Here is an 18,579-nt window from a genome sequence, read left to right as displayed (position 1 = left end):
TGGCTTAACTGATGGAGCCACTCAGGTGCCCCAAAACCAATCTATTTTAGAAATCACCCAAGACCAGGCTTATATGAATAGGGTATTTTAACTTTACTTTTAAGAACTCCCGATGCTCTACTTGGTCAGCTGCCTTCCATATAATTATTTTCTTCTTCTTAGGAAATATCACATTTCACATCAGGTTAACAGAGATAAATAAAAAGCCAAAGCAGGTGACTGTTTGGTTGATATCCTACTTTCTGACTGTCTTTCCGGGCCTGATTCTACAGCAAGCCCGGCCCCTCCAGACCCCTTGCCTGGGTTAAATGGGGCTCCATTGAGAAAGTCAAGAAATGTGAATCCATGAATATTCACATATTCAGTAGAAAGTAAACCTAATGCATCCGCGGAGGACCAGACAAGTTATCCCACTGAGCTAGCTGGCTCACCTCCCTCCCCAGTACTCTTCGTGGCTGAGTTATATTTAATTGAAGGATAATTTGAAGGATAGAAAATATGGTGTGATCTGGTGTCGCTCCAGCCAGTAACAATATTTGCTCTTCCACCTAGACCGAAGAGCCTGTCCCAGCGGCTGCCTCCGCGGTGGCAGGGGCTAGCAGAACACAGCCTTTTTTCCAGCCTCCCCAGCCTTGACCACACCCCCCAATTTAAGGAGGCAGCTCTATTAGAAACATTATGGTCTTTGCATCCTCTATAGCCACCGAGCGGAGGATTCCTGCAGGTAGTTGGAAAGAGACCACAGACATTGAGGGAAGCTTACTCAGGACCTTTTCCTCACCCAGTCTCTCCGGCCAAGTAGTAAGTGAAGTGTGAGTTTCTGCCTAAAACTTTGCTATTTTCCTTTTCCTTTTTTTTTTGTTTTTTGTTTGTTTCAGTCTGTGGAATTAAACAGTAAATTGATGGGGGACTTTCAGGATACAAGTGGGTTTTCTTTTCCTCTGTTCACATGTTTCTATAGTTTCCATTCATAATTTTTCAAAAATACTTCCTAACCTTCTTAAAATAGTCTGAAATCAGTTCGTTTCACTCTTTCCCCTGCTTTATAAAGGCAAAATCATACACGTTTTAGATACTTGCAGATTACTTGTCAGAAACTCTGAATTTTCTTTGCATATTGGAGCGGTTCCAAAGAAATAAAGCTGTAGTTAAACATAGAAATTCCTTTTCCCCCCCCCCTTTCACTCTTAGCAAGCCTGTTGCTTTACTTTTTTTTTTTTTTTTTTTTAGCCTAGCAGCTTAATGAATTTCTGTGGAGAGGGAATTGCTACACGAATCTTTCAAGCCAAACTAGCCAGGTTTTTGTTTGTTTGTTTGTTTGTTTGTTGTTTTGTTTTTTAGTGTTTTTCCCTGTTCTGTGACTCCACGTTCTTCCATATCCTACCTGTTTTGGGGGGCTGTGGCTGAGGCAAGGAGAGTCTCAAAGTCAGGGGGGGCATTTCTTTTCTCCACCGCAGAGCTGAACGTCAGGGGCACTGCTATGGGCTATGGCTGTGGTCGGGGGTGTGGATGGCCATTCCCCTCCATTTGGGGATTTTATCCTGCAATGCCACTTCGTGGCTTCGGCTGTTAAAACATCCCTGTTACCCCTTTTAAAGTCACATTTTACGTGAATGAACTGTTGAAAAGACTAGGCATTCGCTTGTAGGTTCTCCTCATTGCCTTTTGGGGAAGATTTTTTTTCTCACCATTTTTTCTCGGTCACTCCATACCATTGCCGTGTGACTGAGGAGACAGACCTATTTGCCACACAGCAGGAAATACAGATTCTAAAATGATAATTCTGGCAGTTCCATCTGATTTGTAACATGACTGGCATTTTGACTCTTTCATCAGTTGTGGTTCTGGATTGCATCGTCTCTTTTTTTTATCCTAAAAGAGGAAAACTTTTGCTCCTGCAGGCGAGGGCTATGCACGCGTGGAGGGTTGCTGCGTGGCCGCTGTTGCTGTTGAGATTCTTACTTACCTGTTGTTCCTGAATGGAGGGAAGGGAGAGCTAATGAGTTAATGTCTGCAAAGTGCTTTGAAGATGAAAAGCCCTTTTCATGTGTTCAGCATTGTAGTTATTAATATTAATATTTGAAGAAGCATGCTGCTTCTAATTGTAAATCAACAACTTCCATACTTGCCAACTCAGTAGTGAGAAAACAAACAGCCGAGGCAGCCACGCAGCCTCTTCCGTCCTGGTTCCGCTGCTGAGGACTGAGGATGAGGGAAGCAGAGGGTCTGATGAAAGTCTGATTACAGAGAGGGTATTTCTGCCTTTCAGGCTTCTGGCACCAAGGTGCTAGTTGGTAGAGGTGCTAGAAGGTCCAAGAGTAGAGCCTGGAAGAAGGCGGGTAAAAGGTGTAATCCTTCAACATCTGGCGATCTGTGACCTTGGCGAACTGGGTGAGAGCATGGACGCAGGCCAGTTGCCTGCCTCAGATTATAATGAAGTTCAAAGGCTGAGTAGGCTCATAACTGGAACCAGCGCTGGATTTGGAGCCAAGAAAGCGGATATGCATTTGGGTCCTAGTAGAGATGGGCTTGGTACCTGGGAACAAGGTATTTAACCTGACTGTGCCTTGTTTTCTTCATCCCTAAAATGTGAATAATGATTTGTGCCCCACCTACTCCACAAAGATGGGCGACTAGAAGTGAACAGCGTAAAGAAAAGTGCCAATCATGTTGAAGGGCAGTCTAACAAATTGGGTGTGTGGGTGCAGGTCCCTAGGGGAGGGTGGGGAGGGAGACTGACAAATACATGTTAGGGACACAAATAATTGGCACTGACAGTCCTCTCTTTGATTACACACGGAGCCTCAAGGTAGAACCGAATTTCTCCCCGACAATTCGAATTCGGCCATCCTTCCTGATTTTATTTATTGAGGAAGGGATCTGCTTTCCACAGCAACTCTCCTTTTCTGATTACCCATTTAAAATTCCCATCTAAGCATCAAATGGCAGAAGGAAGGGTTACACCCCAGAAGCTGGTATATCGGTCCCCCTTCCCCCCTTCTCCCATTTCTTCCTTTCGATATGGAAATGTAAAAGTATTTAGTATTAGAGCAAACTAAATGTGGTATGCAGCAATTTAGTGGCCCGTGAAACAAGCTGGGTGAGTTTTCAATCCTGGGGAAACTTAGGAAAATAACTTGTTTTATGCCTTTCATCTCCTTTGCCCCTGCTCTACCGAAAATGTAGCTTTAGGGAACTCAACCATTTATTTATTTATTTATTTATTTATTTATTAAGTTTCTTTCTTTATTTTGAGAGAGAGAGAGAGAGAAGAGAGAGCACAAGTGGGGGAGGGGCAGAGAGAGAAGGAGAGAGAGAGAGAGAGAGAGAGAGAGAGAGAGAGAATCCCAAGCAGGCTCCATGCTGTCAGCACAGAGCCTGATTTGGGGCTCAAACTCAGGACCGGTGAGATCGTGACCTGAGGCGAAACCCAAGAGTCAGCTGCTTAACTGGCTGAACCACCCAGGCGCCCCAGGGAAGTCAACTTTTTCATCTTGGTGATATTCTGGGTATCATACCTGGTTTCCTCCAATTCACCAGAGGAAGGATAATAATTCCTAATATTTATTGAGCACTTGGTGTGCGCCAGGACCCTTGCTGAGTGCTTTGCACAGACCACTTCATTTAATCTACAGGGAAGTATTTGAGGTGGGCACTTTTGTTATTCCCATTTAACAGATGAAGGCACTGAGGCTTGGTAATATGACCAGTGTAGAAGAGGGACCTGATTAGAACCAAGGGGATGTGAGTCCAGACCTTGGGGCTGGCACTGTATCTCGCAGGAACCTTAGTAGCTCTGAGATACTTACATGAGTTCGGGCTGGATTTTTCTGCTCAGACTGATGTTTTGGTTTTACATGGGAGAATTCTGTGGATTAGGCTTCTTTTCCAAAGGGGGATCTGCCGCTCAACTATTTGTTGTTAGAGAGTAATACTGACTCTGAAGGAAAGCTACAAGGTTCAGTTGATCAGATCAGCAAATCTCTCCTTCAGTCTCTCTCATGACAAATATTGATCGAATTTCTATGCTGTGTCCAGCCTTGTGTTGGGTGATGTGACAGATGCAGAAGGAACAATAATGGAAGTTTTGTTCATAAAGTCAACATAAGTTATTTCAGGAGACAAGATCTTACCTGAAAAGGGGTTGAAAGTAAAAGACAATATAAGTGTTAAGCAATGTGACCCAGTCTATGAGTGTTTTGGGACTTCAGATGGCAAGAATTGGTGTCTAACACAGGGATAGAAAGACATGTCTTTTCTTTTCTTTTCTTTTCTTTTCTTTTCTTTTCTTTTCTTTTCCTTTCTTTTCTTTTCTTTTCTTTTCTTTTCTTTTATGTTTATATATTTTTGAGACAGAGAGAAAAAGAGCATGAGCAGGGCAGGGGACAGAGAGAGAGGGAGACACAGAATCCGAAGCAGGCTCCAGGCTCTGAGCGGTCAGCACAGAGCCTGACGCGGGGCTCGAACTCAGGAACCCTGAGCTAAAGTTGGATGCTTAACCGACTGAGCCACCCAGGCGCCCTGGGGAAAGACATTTCTGATCAATTTTGTTTCTCAAAGAAAAAGAATAGATTTGATATTCTACCTGGTCAAGGGCTGCTGCTGTCTCAGGAACTCAGAAGAGAATGTTTAGGTAGTACTAACTAGAATGAAAACCAAGAAGCAACCTTTTAGTGAAAATGTCAAGAAAATATTCTCGAAGGGGGAAATAAAGTCTCTAAATTTCCAAGCCACCGGGAAAAGTCAAAAACCCCAGAATTTCAGCCTTTTTTGCATTTCGAATTTTTTTTAACTTTTCATTTCGAAATAATCTCAGATGCATCAGAATTGCAAAACACAGATCGAAGAGTTTCCGACAGATGTTAAGTCCTTGGAAATTGTGAAAAATATAACGCAAATGACGACGTAATCGTCTTTGTAGTGCCCCCAGCCGTCTTTAGTCCAGAGGGATTCCTGTCAATGGGGAGACCACAGCGATGCCCATTTCTTGACATTAGAGGATAACTCAAACCACAGCTTCTCAGGAAAGGCAAGAAGCCTTGTCATATGTGGCCATCATGTGACATGTGGCTTGAGAGGCACTGACAGTGCTGAGTTCCACGTTCCCCTGTCCAGGCTCTTATTGTAGCGAGGATAAAAATCAAACTTCTCATCAGCCTGCGCCACAGACGTCTTCTTGCCCGTTCCTCGGTGGGCTCTGTCTCCTGAACACCTGCCTTGTTAGGATTACTCATGAATTTAACCAAGTTTGTCCAGACGCTGGCGTGCTACTCAAAGCGAGGTCTTCGGAGAGCTGCTGCCTGGGCATCAGGTGGGATCTCGTTAGAAATGCAGATGGTCAGGCTGTACCTCGGACCTGCTGACTGGGGCTTAGCATTGTAACGCAATTCCCAGGTGATTCCTATGCAAATCAGTTGGGGAAACGTGCTCCCCCCACCCCTGGCAAAAAAAAAAAAAAAAAAAAAAAAAAGCCAAACACAACAAAATTGAAAACAACGAACAAACAAAAATTCTTGCAATATTCTCCGTAGAAGCTTACAACTTCCGTAGGTGTATATCTAGTTGCTAATGGGTTACTCCACCAAAGACCGACATTTATGTCAAAAGATGTTGGTTTCGCTCAAGACGCGACAGTATTTCCCCATTTGTGCCCTGGAATCTTCCAATGAGTTTGTTCCTCAGTGCCAGAAAGATGCTTACTTCTTGGTTTTATGCATAACAATGGTACAAACAGACTACCATTCAACAGCAATGGTGGCTCTTTGCTGCAGTGAAATTCTTAACTAATGCTTATGGAAGGGAATCTTTTGCTGATTATTTAAATGCAAGTCCCTTAGAAAAAGAGACAGGGATTTAGGCCATCTGGGTTCCAGCTATGGTACCTGAATGAATAGCCACCTTGGGCAGTAAGAATAATAATGTCTAAAAACCACTATGACTTAATTAATGAATGCTTACTAATGCCAGTCACTGTGACAAGAGAGCAATACATAATAACCACTATTTGTTGACTGCTTTATCATGCGTAAAGCATTCTGCTGAGCACTTTTATTTTATAGAACCCTCCTCAATAATCCTGAAAAGGTTGGTATTATCATCTCCATTTTACAGTTGAGGAAACTAAGACTTTGTGAGGTTAAGAGACTTGCCCATGGCCATTGGCTCAGTAAGGAGCTACAGGTTAACTCACCGTCTGCAACTCCCGAGCTCTTTATCACTGATAAACATGTCACCTCTCTGAAGTCAGTTTATTCCAATAAAAAATGGCAGATTCGGTGAATTTGTTTTCCAACTCCAAAACTGACTGAATTTGCAAAATCCCTCTTCGTGTAAGAATGGCAGCAAGCCGTTCAAGATTCTACTGAGAAATTGGAACCTTACAATTTGGGCAATAAAACAACCGAAACTCCACCATGAAAATCACAATCAGACATAGTCCAAGGAGCTGCTTGCTGGATTTGAGAGCTCTCAGGCAGCTGGTGTCCTTTAGTACAGTTGGAAAAGGACATTCTCAATATCCATCTTGTCCCTTTTCATTGTTCTCTGAGTGTCTACCTCTGTGTGTGATGTCTCTCAGTTTTGTTGAGCACTTCTTAAGAGCCAGAACCGTATCTGAAGTCTAGATTTATATCCAACATGCTCCACACGCTGTAAGTTGACAAGTAATTTAAACTTCTAGGCTCTTTGAGGATTCCTTTGGCAGCATCCGTTGGGTTAGAGTTGACATTTTAGTCTTTTGGGCCTTCCTCAGATTTATCTTGGCCAAGAATCTCATACGTATATCATGACCTCTGCTACATCTGTCATTGTGAAGCAAAGAGTACTTCCTGTCTTTTCTCCAGCTTACTGTTTTGTGTTTCTAGTCTCTTAGTAAAAAAAACATTTTAATTTATCGACTCAGTGATCATTTGCTGAATTTCATGGCGCATCCATGTAGCATTTGAAGAATAGCACTTGGAGACCAGGCTGTGGGCACTTTTACTGTAAACCAGTGTATTGAATGTTACCTTCAGCCTTCCAGGAAATGTTTCCACGTGAAGCCTGGTTGACTACCAAAAGGAGAGCATTAGGTTTTGCAAAGTTTCAGAGACGAGGATTGACATTGTGGTCATCAAATTCCTCTCATTTAGGAGCGGGTGGGTTTTAATGTACTCCCTTGATGTTTACAAGAAGGGACTCCATTCTGCCCACTGTTCATCATGCCATGCCAGCAGTTGACAGGGAGGGACTCGTGTCCACACAGAGGAAACATTAAATAGTCTACGAGGCACTCCTTATTTCCGAATTGCTATGGTGCAGCAGACCAAAGCAGTCTTTTACTCTCTCTCTTTTTCAGGACATATGAAGGAGTTAACTCGTTGAGGAAGGGCAAAACACTGTCTTCATGTGATAGTCCGATACCATGAGTAACAGCACATAAATCAGACCACTGCCTTTATGGGTCAGGGCTGGCTACTTAATGTTTATTTATTTTTGAGACAGAGGGAGACAGAGCGTGAGTGGGGGAGGGGCAGAGAGCGAGGGAGGCACAGAATCCGGAACAGGCTCCAGGCTCTGAGCTGTCAGCACAGAGCCCGATGCGGGGCTCAAACCCATGAACCGTGAGATCATGACCTGAGCTGAAGTCCGATGCTTAACCGGCTGAGCCACCCAGGCACCCCAGGGCTGGCTACCTAAAATAAGAAGGAATGTTTACTACTGGAATGTTGAGAAACCTAGTCAAGAAAACGAAGTTCTTATGGATTTAGGAACAAGGAGGAGAAACCGTCTCCAATCCTTCAAACTATTTTTTTTCCTCCTTATTGCAACCGCAAAGTTTCCTTGGGAAACTACCTGAATATGCTTAGATTGACGTTCTTGCCAGAATTGAACTTGGTAGCTTTTGTTACACTGCCAGATGAAAGGAGAGATCCACTAAAATGATTTGAAAAATGCCAATGAATTACTCATGAGAGTTGGAGAGAAAATGATACAGGAGAATAGATAAAAGTTGTCAATCTGGTGCATTCATTAGTTTAGGGAAAAATATGATCCTGCTCGTGGTTAACATTAAAGAAGTCTCAGCTTAGGGTTGCATATGGATGCATGTGACCACAAGTGATAACTCTTTTTTTTTTTTTTTTTTTTTGCCCTAGATCTCTCTTCCACTCTCTTGGATATACTCAGGCCCTGAGACCTACTGTTGCACATTCTAATTCTATTTCATGGAAAGGTTCTTCCATTCAGTCAATAAATGTGTTGCATGTCTACTATGTGACATAAAAAGATAGTCCTTACTCTTAACCAACTCAGGATTCAGGAACAGAAACAGATATGCATACAGGAAGTACTCTGAACCAAATACCAAATACCAAAGTAGGCAGGTTGTTATGGTGAGTCCTGTAGAGGAGGGTGGAGAATGCCAATCTAACTGCTTAGGAAGTTGGGGGAAAGCTTCCTGAAAGAAGTAATGCTCAGTCTGAGGCTTTAAAAACAGATTTTTCATGGCATTCCGAAAGAAGAAACTCAAACTCTATTCATTGGAGATTCATGGTGTTGCCTTGATAATATAGAGGACAATGTCTTTAGTTTGGCAAAGGTTCTGTCATTTTTCTTTGAATGCATAATCCTTTTAGAGGTCAAATTCTTTTTCTCCTGCATTCTAGACCAAAAGGGTGTTTTTTTTTTAATACGAATTAATGAGAATCCTAAATTGTTGATATTAGGAGAAATCCTTATTGCAAATCTATGTAAATTTCGCATAGCAACTTATCCACATTATCCACATGTCATGGCTTTATTCCACAGTTGAATTGTCCACCTGTAATCTTTACATTGAGGATACACAGTAGCCATGATTCCTGACCCATGAAGGTAATAAGGAGACTAGGGGGTAATGTCAGATGGAAAACACAATGCCTTTGTCGGTGGCTGTAAAATTTTGGCTTCTCTGTTATGGAAGGCAGTTTGTACGCGTTCTTTGTCCCAACACTACCACTTATAGATATTTAATGAGAAGAGAAAACATTTTGGGAACTTTTATAATCACATGGAATTCGGGACAAATTAATTATACAGTAATAAGCGGCTCGTTAAGAAAAGAATAAGGCACCCATATAATAGAATACTTGACAACCATAATCTTTGGAATGTAGAGTTCTATTTCTTGACAAAGAAGAATATTCATAGCATTATGTCAGATGTCAGTGAAAGAAGCAGATAGCAAAATGGCATGCAGAGAATTATATCACGACAGTAAAATTAGGATCATACGTATACGTTATACCTACATTTGTAAAGGCACGTTAAAAAAATACCCAGGGGAACATTGAATAGAGGGTTAGTACGATGACCTCTAGATGGTGGGATTTGGGATGATTTTGGCATTCATCTTCGACATTTCTGTATTTTTAGTGTAATTTTTTTTTTAATAAGCACGTATCCCGTTGCCCAAAGCAATCATTTTCAAAAGAAAAAAATGTTTAAGTATAGTTTATTGGGTTAGTTCCCTTCAAGGCATAGTCTCTCCTTGAAAAGCACGTAACGCCAAAAGGAAAACACTAAGTGATGTCACAGTGCTCCACTAGAAACGCAGCCAAGCAGGGGCAGAGTTGATGTGAACTGGGTTCAGCCTTCACGCAGACCTGGTCTCTTTGGGATTTCCTACTGCTGTGGGCTGGCCTGGTGCACCCCTCTCACTCCCCAGCCTCTCTGTCCTCTAGGCATCACCCACACCCTGCCCCAAAGGGATATGGGTGAAAGGCAGTGTCAGCCTGCAGGGCTGGCCCTGTCACTGGGCTTGCGGAGGGTGGAAAGCTCCAGAAGCAGTCAGTAGCATGCTTTACGAAGAACAGAGCTCTCCCCAGAGTCCCACAGAAAACTGTTCAAAATCCATTATCAGACTGAGATACACCCACATAAACCAAATGGCTATCCTTTTTTTTTTTTTTTTTTTTTTTTTTTTTGTCCTCCGTAGAGACTGAGCATTTTTCTCTGGAAACTTCTGGGCTAGTGTGGAGAGAGAAGCCCAGGAGAAGGTGGCTGAAGACCCAGGGTCAGAGCTCAGCCTGACCAGTTTACAGGGTTGCCTGCGTCTTCCTCCTTATCTGTAAAACAGGGCTTAAGTCAGTTAAAGGGCTAGTACAAGCTTTCTAATCTGCGTGTCCGTCTCCTACCAGCAGTGGCATGGGGGCCAGGGGGACGTACTGAAGGGTGGACAAAATCCTTGCGCTTCTGTGAGAAGGTGATGTTAGCGGCCCACGCTTAGGGATGGGGTCACGCAACAAACCTGATGATTTCAAGAGGATCTTCATCCAGATCTGCAATCTATTCAGCTTCTCTGAGTTGAAAATCCAATGTACATCTGATCTGCTTTATAGTTTCGGCCTTGTGAGAGCAATTCATTCTTTCATTCGCCAATTCAACAATGACAACAACAACAAAAATGAATTCTCTGATGCCCCGTAGTCCGTCTTCAATTCTGGAAACACAAAGGTGAAAAAACATAGTGCCTACCTTCAAACAGCTCCGAGTTTAGGGTGAGAGGCAAATGGAAACAGATGTTTATAAAACAGTGTGTTACGCCCAGTGATGGCGGGGAACACAGAGAAAGGGGGACACCCCTGGCTGCGGTGAAGGGTGGTGCAGGAAGGGTTCCTGGCAGCCAGAACTTCTTGAGATGAGCCTTAAAGCCAGAGGAGAAGCGGGTTGATAGCTGGGGAGCAGGAGGGCAGAAGGGCATTTCTATCAGATGTGATCATAGGAGAAATGGGGGGAAGTGAGAACTGGCACCAGGAGCTTATGGGAACAGCAGAGATTCCATCTTGGGGGAGCAGAGGTACAGTGGTGTGTGGGGGCCATGAGGCCCGAGAGGTTGGGAGCGCCGCTCGTGGAAGCCAGGGCAGTGTCCTGAGGATAAAGCCACTTCAGACCCATTTATCCGCTGCTCTGAAGTAGCTGGTCCCCTTCAAGAAAAATGAACAAAGGGGTGCCTGGGTGGCTCAGTCGGTTAAGTGTCCGATTTCGGCTCAGGTCATGATCTTGCGGTTGGTGAGTTCGAGCCCTGCATCGGGCTCTGTGCTGACAGCTCAGGGCCTGGAGCCTGCTTTGGATTCTGTGTGTCCCTCTCGCTCCCTGCCCCTCCCCCCCTCACACTCTGTCTCACTTTCTCTCAAAAATAAATAAACATCAAAAAAAGAAAGAAAGAAAAATGAACTCAGGTCTTCAAAAGTCTGTTCTCAACTGTTCACATTGTTTCTACATTCTGACAGGCCCATGGCTGCTTCTAGGCTGGGTAGTAAATCTTAAGTCACACAGTTGTTTTGTATTTAGGTAATAAACGTTTATAATGCCAAGACCAAAAAAAAAAAAAAAAAGTTGGTCCAGCTGATGTTTAATGTTACGTGGGAGGGAATTCTCTTTGGCCAACAAGTCAAAAAAAAAAAAAAAAAAAAAAAAAGTATCACGCAGACACTCCTCTTTCTTTTTCTGAAAGGGTTTATGTCCTAAGCAGCTGTTCTGTGTCACAATCTACAAGTGGAAAAAGGGTGAGTTCTTTTTTTCTTTCTCCAAAAAATAATACAGCAGTAATCCATTTCTGTCCCGGAGTTATTTCCTGAGATGAGGGCCCTCGAGTGCCCTGGCAACTCCCTCTTTTCAGCTTCCTCCCTGGGTGAAGGGCTTTTCCCCAAGGGAAGTGTCATTCATATAACGTAGCTGCAGGAACACAATCCCACACAGAATGCACCATATGTGGGGCTGTAGGTTTCCTCCCTCACGTCAATTGGAAAGAGAACACATATTTCCACTGAACCTTTCCCCAGGCTATGTTGCTGCGAGGGGTGTTGTCCGGCTGACCTTCAGGACAAGGCTGCCACTTCCAAAAATCCTTTTTCTTACAAATAGGTAAAGAAAATGGGAATTCAGAAGAGTAAAGGTCTTTCTGCTGCTTGTGGGAGTATAGGGGTGACTCATAGGGCCGTGGGGTCACACATCACACTGTGCAATCTTCCACGATTTCCCACTCCCCACACCCAGAAGAACTGACTACTTTTCTTTTTCTTCCATACTGTTGGTAAACTACTCATCACATGATATTATAGCCATAGGTAAGTCTGTCTTCTCTACTGCCTGAAGATAGAGGCTGTCTTTCTCAGCTTTATTCTGAGTCGGAGAGAATGTGAGGTCCATGATGAGATTGGAGGTCTTTGTTTGCCCGTGGGTCCCAAATGCCCAGAAGAATGTCTATCTAGCACATAGCAGGCACATAGTAGCTATTTGCTGAATGAATAAACAAGTTCCTAGCAAAGGAAGTCTTCCTTGTGCTTGTTGAATGAATGGTGGAGGTCCGTGATATCTCAGGGGATCCGCGAGACTTTTTTTTGGAGGACCCTGGAGGGCTGAATGGCTGGCACAAACGGTGACCCCATACCTAGACATTCCCCAAAGGTATAGGTTGCCCTGCAGGGCCGGAGGGATGGCCAGCTTTTCCCTAGGGAATCTGACCATGGTTAATCCATTCGAGGTATGACATACTCCATATTGTTAACTTGTAAATCTCATCTGGGAGTAGATCAAAAGTGGGGATGAATAGACTGATGATGTTTCATTGGGACCTTTGCACCTGATTTCAATGTTAAAAGTAAGGGATGTTTCAGTAGGAAGGGAACAATGAGCTCATTGAGATTATCTTCAGAATGTATGGTCAGGACCCTGCCATGTTGAGCTATGTTGTATGGACCTTATTTCATGGTCAGTGCCCAGCGCACTCTGATACATAGCAGCTGCTCATTATTCTGAGGAATGAGCACTGAATAGGTGACCACTGATAACAGATATTAACAATGTCCTTGGACTAGCACACTTGGATCTTTTTCTGTTCTTCAATGTCACCACTGGGCGTTCTTCTGGGGGCCATCTTGCTGCAGTGGAGATCAATCCCCCTAAAAACAAGGGAACAAAATTTTGATTAATGTAGCCTAACTACCTGTAGTTGTTTAATTTTTTTTTAATTAATATTATCTCTCCTGAATTTTTTTTTTTTTTTTTTTGAGAAAATGCATCGTAAGAGAAGTAAAGTTTTAGTTAAAAGCAAATAAGCAAAGTCCTGGGGTAAGTTATGTCTTTAGAAGGTTTCTAGCTTACAAATCTCAACCATATGATATTAGTTGCTCTGTGATTTAGCCCTTCGTGGGTATAATTTTCTATTGCTGAGCCCATTTACCTATTATCGTTTAAATACATTTCATATGAAGGAAGACCTGCTCACTGGCTGTCACCTGAATGAAGACGGTGAACCAACACCACAAACTGAACATAGGACAGGTAGTACTCTATTTTTCTTGAAATGTGCCAGTGGCTTTACATATTAGCAGGAGTAAAGGAAAAGACAAAGATGAACTGGAAAGCAGTGGAGTTGAAGCTAAAATGTCATTTGTTAAACAATGGGAATTTGGCCTTCAGATGATGTGCCTAGGAACTTCATCTTGTGTACATCATTCAAGAAAGACTTTTTTAAAGTATATAATGTTGAGTTTATGAAAGTGTGTGAACTAATGCACTCTAGAAAGCATTGAGATCAACAGAAATATTTGATACATAAATGATTTTCCTGATGACCGACAGCCAGCTGGAAAATCCCTTCAGCCAAAACATTCCTCAAGCGTTCTTGACATCCAGATTTTCAATGTAGATAACAGCTCTGGACAAGAATTATTTAAAAGCATTTCTCCTCCCCCCCCCCCCAGATGAATAATGTTCAATCCCTTTTTCAGGCCTTCTCTCTGTTTATCTGTGTCTTGAGGTCCTGGTTGATGTGTCTCATAGATAGGGCTTTTCCGTCCTTCTTCCCCTCAGACCTTTCTTTCTTTACTCCTTTATCAATTAACTCACACCACACCTGTGTGCTGAGCTCCTGCTATGTGGCAGACCTAGTTGGGGTGGAGGGAAGGTGATATATGGATGGGGCTGTTACCAAAAATGACACTAAGACCTGGTGCTTGCCCAGAAACCCTACAAGAGGGTCTTTTTGTAGATGCTGTGACTGCTTCTTGTCTACAGCTCACGGAAGCTATCCCTGCTGCCTTGTGGTCAAGAGGGGTCCCGGTCTGGGGCCTGCTCATTCTCTGTGTGCTAGGGGTCCATGTACTTTATCTTTCTGAATTTTAGTTTCCTTCTCTGTAGCATGAAGAGGTGAACTCTATGGTTCCTTGGGAGACATCCCATTGTAAGATTCGAACCCGCTGTGGTTCTAGCACACACGTTGGTGCTTCAGTGAAGACTTTCTCCCATGCAGGTGCTGAAAGCCTGAGGATGAGCTACTTTGTGGATTCCACAGCCAGTGGCCTTGCCCCTTATTCAGCAGTGCGTCCTGCGGTGGCGGTAAGTGGACCCCTCCCTGCTCTTCCTTTGCCCACCTGCCTCTCCTGTCTTCCCCTTCCTTCCTGCATCCTAACCCCTCCTGGACAGAGAAGCCGGGGACCCACCCCCAAAGTTGGAATCAGCCTTGAATCTTTTGGAGGAGCTAAAGTGTGAGATTATCTGTCTTTTTCTCAGCATATAAAATAAAAATCCAAGACTGATGGACTTGCTTACAAAGGTTTTATTTTAAAAAATATGTTTGTGTTTCAGAGAATGTAACTCAACCATGGTTAATGGTGAAAGCCAGGTGATTTTTCATTACTCAGTTCATTTGGTGAAGATTTTTCACATATCGCTAGAGCTAAATAACCCAAGCCATCTAATCACAAAATTTAAAACTAGGGAATGTGATAGTAACTTTATAGGAAAATGTCATGTATCTCAGAATAAGAGAGGTAAAAGAAACTTAATAGGACCGGATAAAATTTCTTTCCCTTAGGGAAGAAGACCAACCCAAGCTATGTGGTCATCAGTAGAATGTTTAGATGAATTTCTTTTTTTTATTTAAAAATTTTTTTTAACGTTTATTTTTTTTTGAGAGAAAGAGACAGAACATGAGGGGGAGAAGGACAGAGAGAGAAAAACACAGAATTGGAAGCAGGCTCCAGGCTCTGAGCTGTCAGCACAGAGTCCAATGTGGGGCTCGAACTCATGAAGTAAACCGTGAGATCATGACCTGAGCTGAAGTCGGACACTCAACCGACTGAGCCACCCAGGCACCCCTAGATGAATTTCTTATAAATGTATTGTGAGAGCAATCCCATAATGCTATCATTGATCCATCCCAAGTTCAATGAATCTTTAATATTAGCTGATGTATTATTAACTATTCCTTCCTAATTGTGTATGTTTTCATGCAAAGACAGCCAACAGAAATGTTGAACTCTTTTCACTTCCTCTGGAAATGGACAGATAAGTTTACTGTTAATTCTTTGCACTACATTTATGGGTCTAAAGAGACACCAATAGACCAGAGCTCTTTTCTGACTCCAGTCCTAGACTGTCCTGTGTGTGGTTCTGCAGAATTTTTAACACTGGTAACCTGAAGTTAACCATGGCCTCTCGTTGTAATTGTCTATTGAAAGATGTGATGTACTTGAAAATGATTCTCTGTGTCACTGAAAAAAATAAGTGCTCAAAAGCTGTTCTGTGTTCAAGGAGTGATTATCACATTTCTCTTTCCTGGCTATTCTGAAAACACCTGTTTTGGTGTTTTGTTTTGTTTTCTGTTTTAAATGGCTTCGGTTTTCATAGAAACACCATTCACTTTTCTAAAAAATTAGAATCAGGAAAAAGTTTAGAGTATAATGACCACCGGAAATTTGTTTAGAAACATGCACTCACACAACAAGTCCAGACCAGTGGTCTCTCAGTTCTGCTTCGTAGGAGTTGCCAAGAGCCTTAACTTGCAGGTCACATAAGGGGCTGGAAAAATCTCTGGGGGAGGGGTCCTCTTGTTTCTCACACAGAGGTTATCATCTGAGGTTGGCACAAATTACACTAACTTATTCTTAAAGATGATATTGTAGAGATTTGTTAAAACAGATAAAGCATACTGGGGTTGCAGGGCAAAATATATCATTGGCTTTGGAAGAAGAGATTTAAACACCAGCCTATGTTAACTCTCTTTAGTGGTCCTGTAACCAAACGAAACAAGATGAATAACTTCTCTTAAAAAGCAGTGCCATGCAAATTTTGTATTTGTTTTATTATGTTTTTGACACCAAAATGCACTTTTATGTTAAGGATCCAAACTACAGGTATAAGAGTAAATTTTCCTTGACAGGGTATCTGGAAATTGTATGAAATTAGAAAACCAAAACCCAACTCTGGGTACATGTTTTCAACGAACGACCCCACCCCCAACTGCATACACTGGCTAGTTTTAATGCATTTTAAGTGGTTTCCACTGGTTTCAAAACAAAGAACGCATTTACCCCCAGCCCCAACAGCCATATCTGAAAAGCATTATCAGCGTGTGGGATCCTTTTCGCTGTGAATTTCAGAATTGCTTGGGCAAAAGCAGAAGGTTGCATAAGAGAACTGCTAAGTTACTGCCCTAGCACTTTCACGCATAACTTCTCTCTGGGCCTTAGTTTCTCCATCACTGGGACTAGTTAGGCAACCTTTCAGAACCATCTAGCAAGCAGAGAAGTCCTGAAACTCCTTTGCGTATACTCTCCCTAATACAAACGAATGAATAAACAAACAAACAAATAACATCGCTCAGTACAAACTCAGGTTCAATAAACCAGCTCCTAACCCATGACCCCCAACCTTAGCCTGCGTTATAAAAAACAGTTGAAGAATCTGTAAATTGCCTGCAGACTATAGCCTTGGGGCACTGGCATTAGCGACACTAACAGATCTCACACCCTCGATCCCAATCTAAGATTTCGTGAAGGAGTGAGCACAGATTCATTAACTTTCCCAGACAAGAACGTCAAAGCCGCAGGCGCCCAGGTCTAGTCAGTTCTGTTGGAGCCTCTCTATCTACAGGTCAACCAAAGGTACTTAATCCAATAATCCATATCCTCCTGCCTGGTGCCCCCGGCTCCAATTTGGTTTGGCTGGGCCACCAAGAAAAGAAACTCTGTCTCAGGTATGGGAAGCTGAGGGTGGAAGGAAAACTGTAGAGAAGTGAGTTTTTAATAGGGCTGCTTTAGCCGCCCCGGGACTATTTGGTGATATTTTTATTTTTAAAATTTTAAAAATGTTTTTATTTATTTTTGAGAGACAGAGAGACAGACAGAGCATGAGCTGGGAAGGAGTTAGACAGAGAGCAAGACACAGAATCCGAAGCAGGCTCCAGGGTCTGAGCTGTCAGCACAGAGCCCGACATGGGGGCTCGAACTCAAAACTTCGAGATGGTGACCTGAGCTGAAGTCAGACGGTTAACTGACTGAGCCACCCAGGTGCCCTGATTCGGTGATGTTTTTAACTGTCAGAACTTGGTGGGGGCATCCCCTGGCATTTAGGGTGTAGAGGACAGCGACGCAGCTAGCCAGCCTCACAATCCACAGTGCAGTCTCCCATGACCAAGAATTATTCAGCCCCAAATGTCAGTAGTGCTGAGGTTGAGAGGCCCTGCTTGCAGCCGCCCCAGGATCAAGTTTGAAGGGAGGATGGTGATATGTGTACAGGTTGGTCTGAGCAGGTCTTTGCCACTTGTAAACGATTGCTCTAGAAAGGGAAATCTCAGAAAAGGAAAACAAGTGAGGATATATTCGTGTTATGAAGGCTTCTGCTTAACACGCTGTTTTAACTGTTCGATCTAGAGTCGGCTTCGATCTAAATTGGAATACGAATACTTTCCAGTCCCCGAAGCCTGCTAATTCTGATTCATTATTCATAAATGAGAGGTAGCATTAGCATTATTTGATCATGCCCTGTACCAGAAGAAGGCTTACAATAATCACAGCCACAGTTAGAAACTTCATGTCACTGTCAGGGAATAATCATTTTAGGGGGAACTCACAATATCTGCCTCAGGGTCCCTTTGTCCAAACCAGGATACATGCTTTCCTCCTTGTAAGGTCAGTCCTTCAGGAGACCATGGTAACGAATGAGGTGATGTCATACCCGGGGGATAGAGCGGCAGCGCTTTCGGGAGTTGTCTGGCCATTGTGTGGGAGGGGGTGACGTTTTTCAGGTACGAATATGGGTTGTGTGTCAGGGACCCTTTCATCCAAGGGGAGGAAGCGCTCCTTCCTGTTATGCTACCTCAGCAAGCCTATGGTGAGCCCTGGAAGTCCCCAGCAGTGCTGGTCCCTTTATCCTCTCCTGCGTCATCCTCTCAGGCCACCAGGGCTGCAGAGCTGGGGGAGGGCAGGAATGGGAGGGATGAGTCCCTCCTGGTTTTGACCAAACATGTCACAGTCTTTGGCCACCTTGAAAGCGAGGAGGATGTGTGGAGGAGGTCCACGGGGATTAATGACCCCTGGGCCATGCAAACTTTAGGAAGCACCTTGAACTATTCAGAGGAAAGGAACAGTCCTGCCCACTCAGCTCCTGTCAGAGCTCAGGCCTTTGGGGATAGAGCAATCTGCTGGGGCGAGAGTGGCTTCCTGGAGGGCCAGATCCCCCAGGAAAACCCAGTACCCAAGAGGTTGGTCTAAGATGCCAGAATTTCCTAGGCTAAGGCTCTGGGTTTGGGGAACATCCCATGCAGCCCGAGGTGGG

General features: G+C 43.5%; 1 protein-coding gene across 3 annotated transcripts in view; it reads left to right on the top strand.

Moving 5' to 3' along the window:
- Nucleotides 1-688: 688 nt before the first annotated feature.
- ETS1 (ETS proto-oncogene 1, transcription factor) overlaps nt 689-18,579 on the top strand; it is a 133,239-nt gene continuing 115,348 nt past the window's right edge. Inside the window, exons 1-2 of one of the 3 annotated variants that reach the window (XM_058687293.1) lie at nt 689-801; nt 14,273-14,358. In XM_058687293.1, coding sequence (XP_058543276.1) covers nt 14,290-14,358 — 69 coding nt within the window. In that variant the 5' untranslated portion in view covers nt 689-801; nt 14,273-14,289. Of the gene's footprint in view, nt 813-14,272; nt 14,359-18,579 lie in introns of all 3 variants that reach the window. The other 2 variants (XM_058687288.1, XM_058687289.1) reach the window with 2 other exon arrangements.

This window comes from Neofelis nebulosa, chromosome 10, assembly GCF_028018385.1.
Source record: "Neofelis nebulosa isolate mNeoNeb1 chromosome 10, mNeoNeb1.pri, whole genome shotgun sequence".
In the NCBI taxonomy this organism is placed as follows: Eukaryota; Metazoa; Chordata; class Mammalia; order Carnivora; family Felidae; genus Neofelis; species Neofelis nebulosa.
Note: the sequence above shows the minus strand (reverse complement) of the source record. Positions and strands in the feature narration are given on the sequence as shown.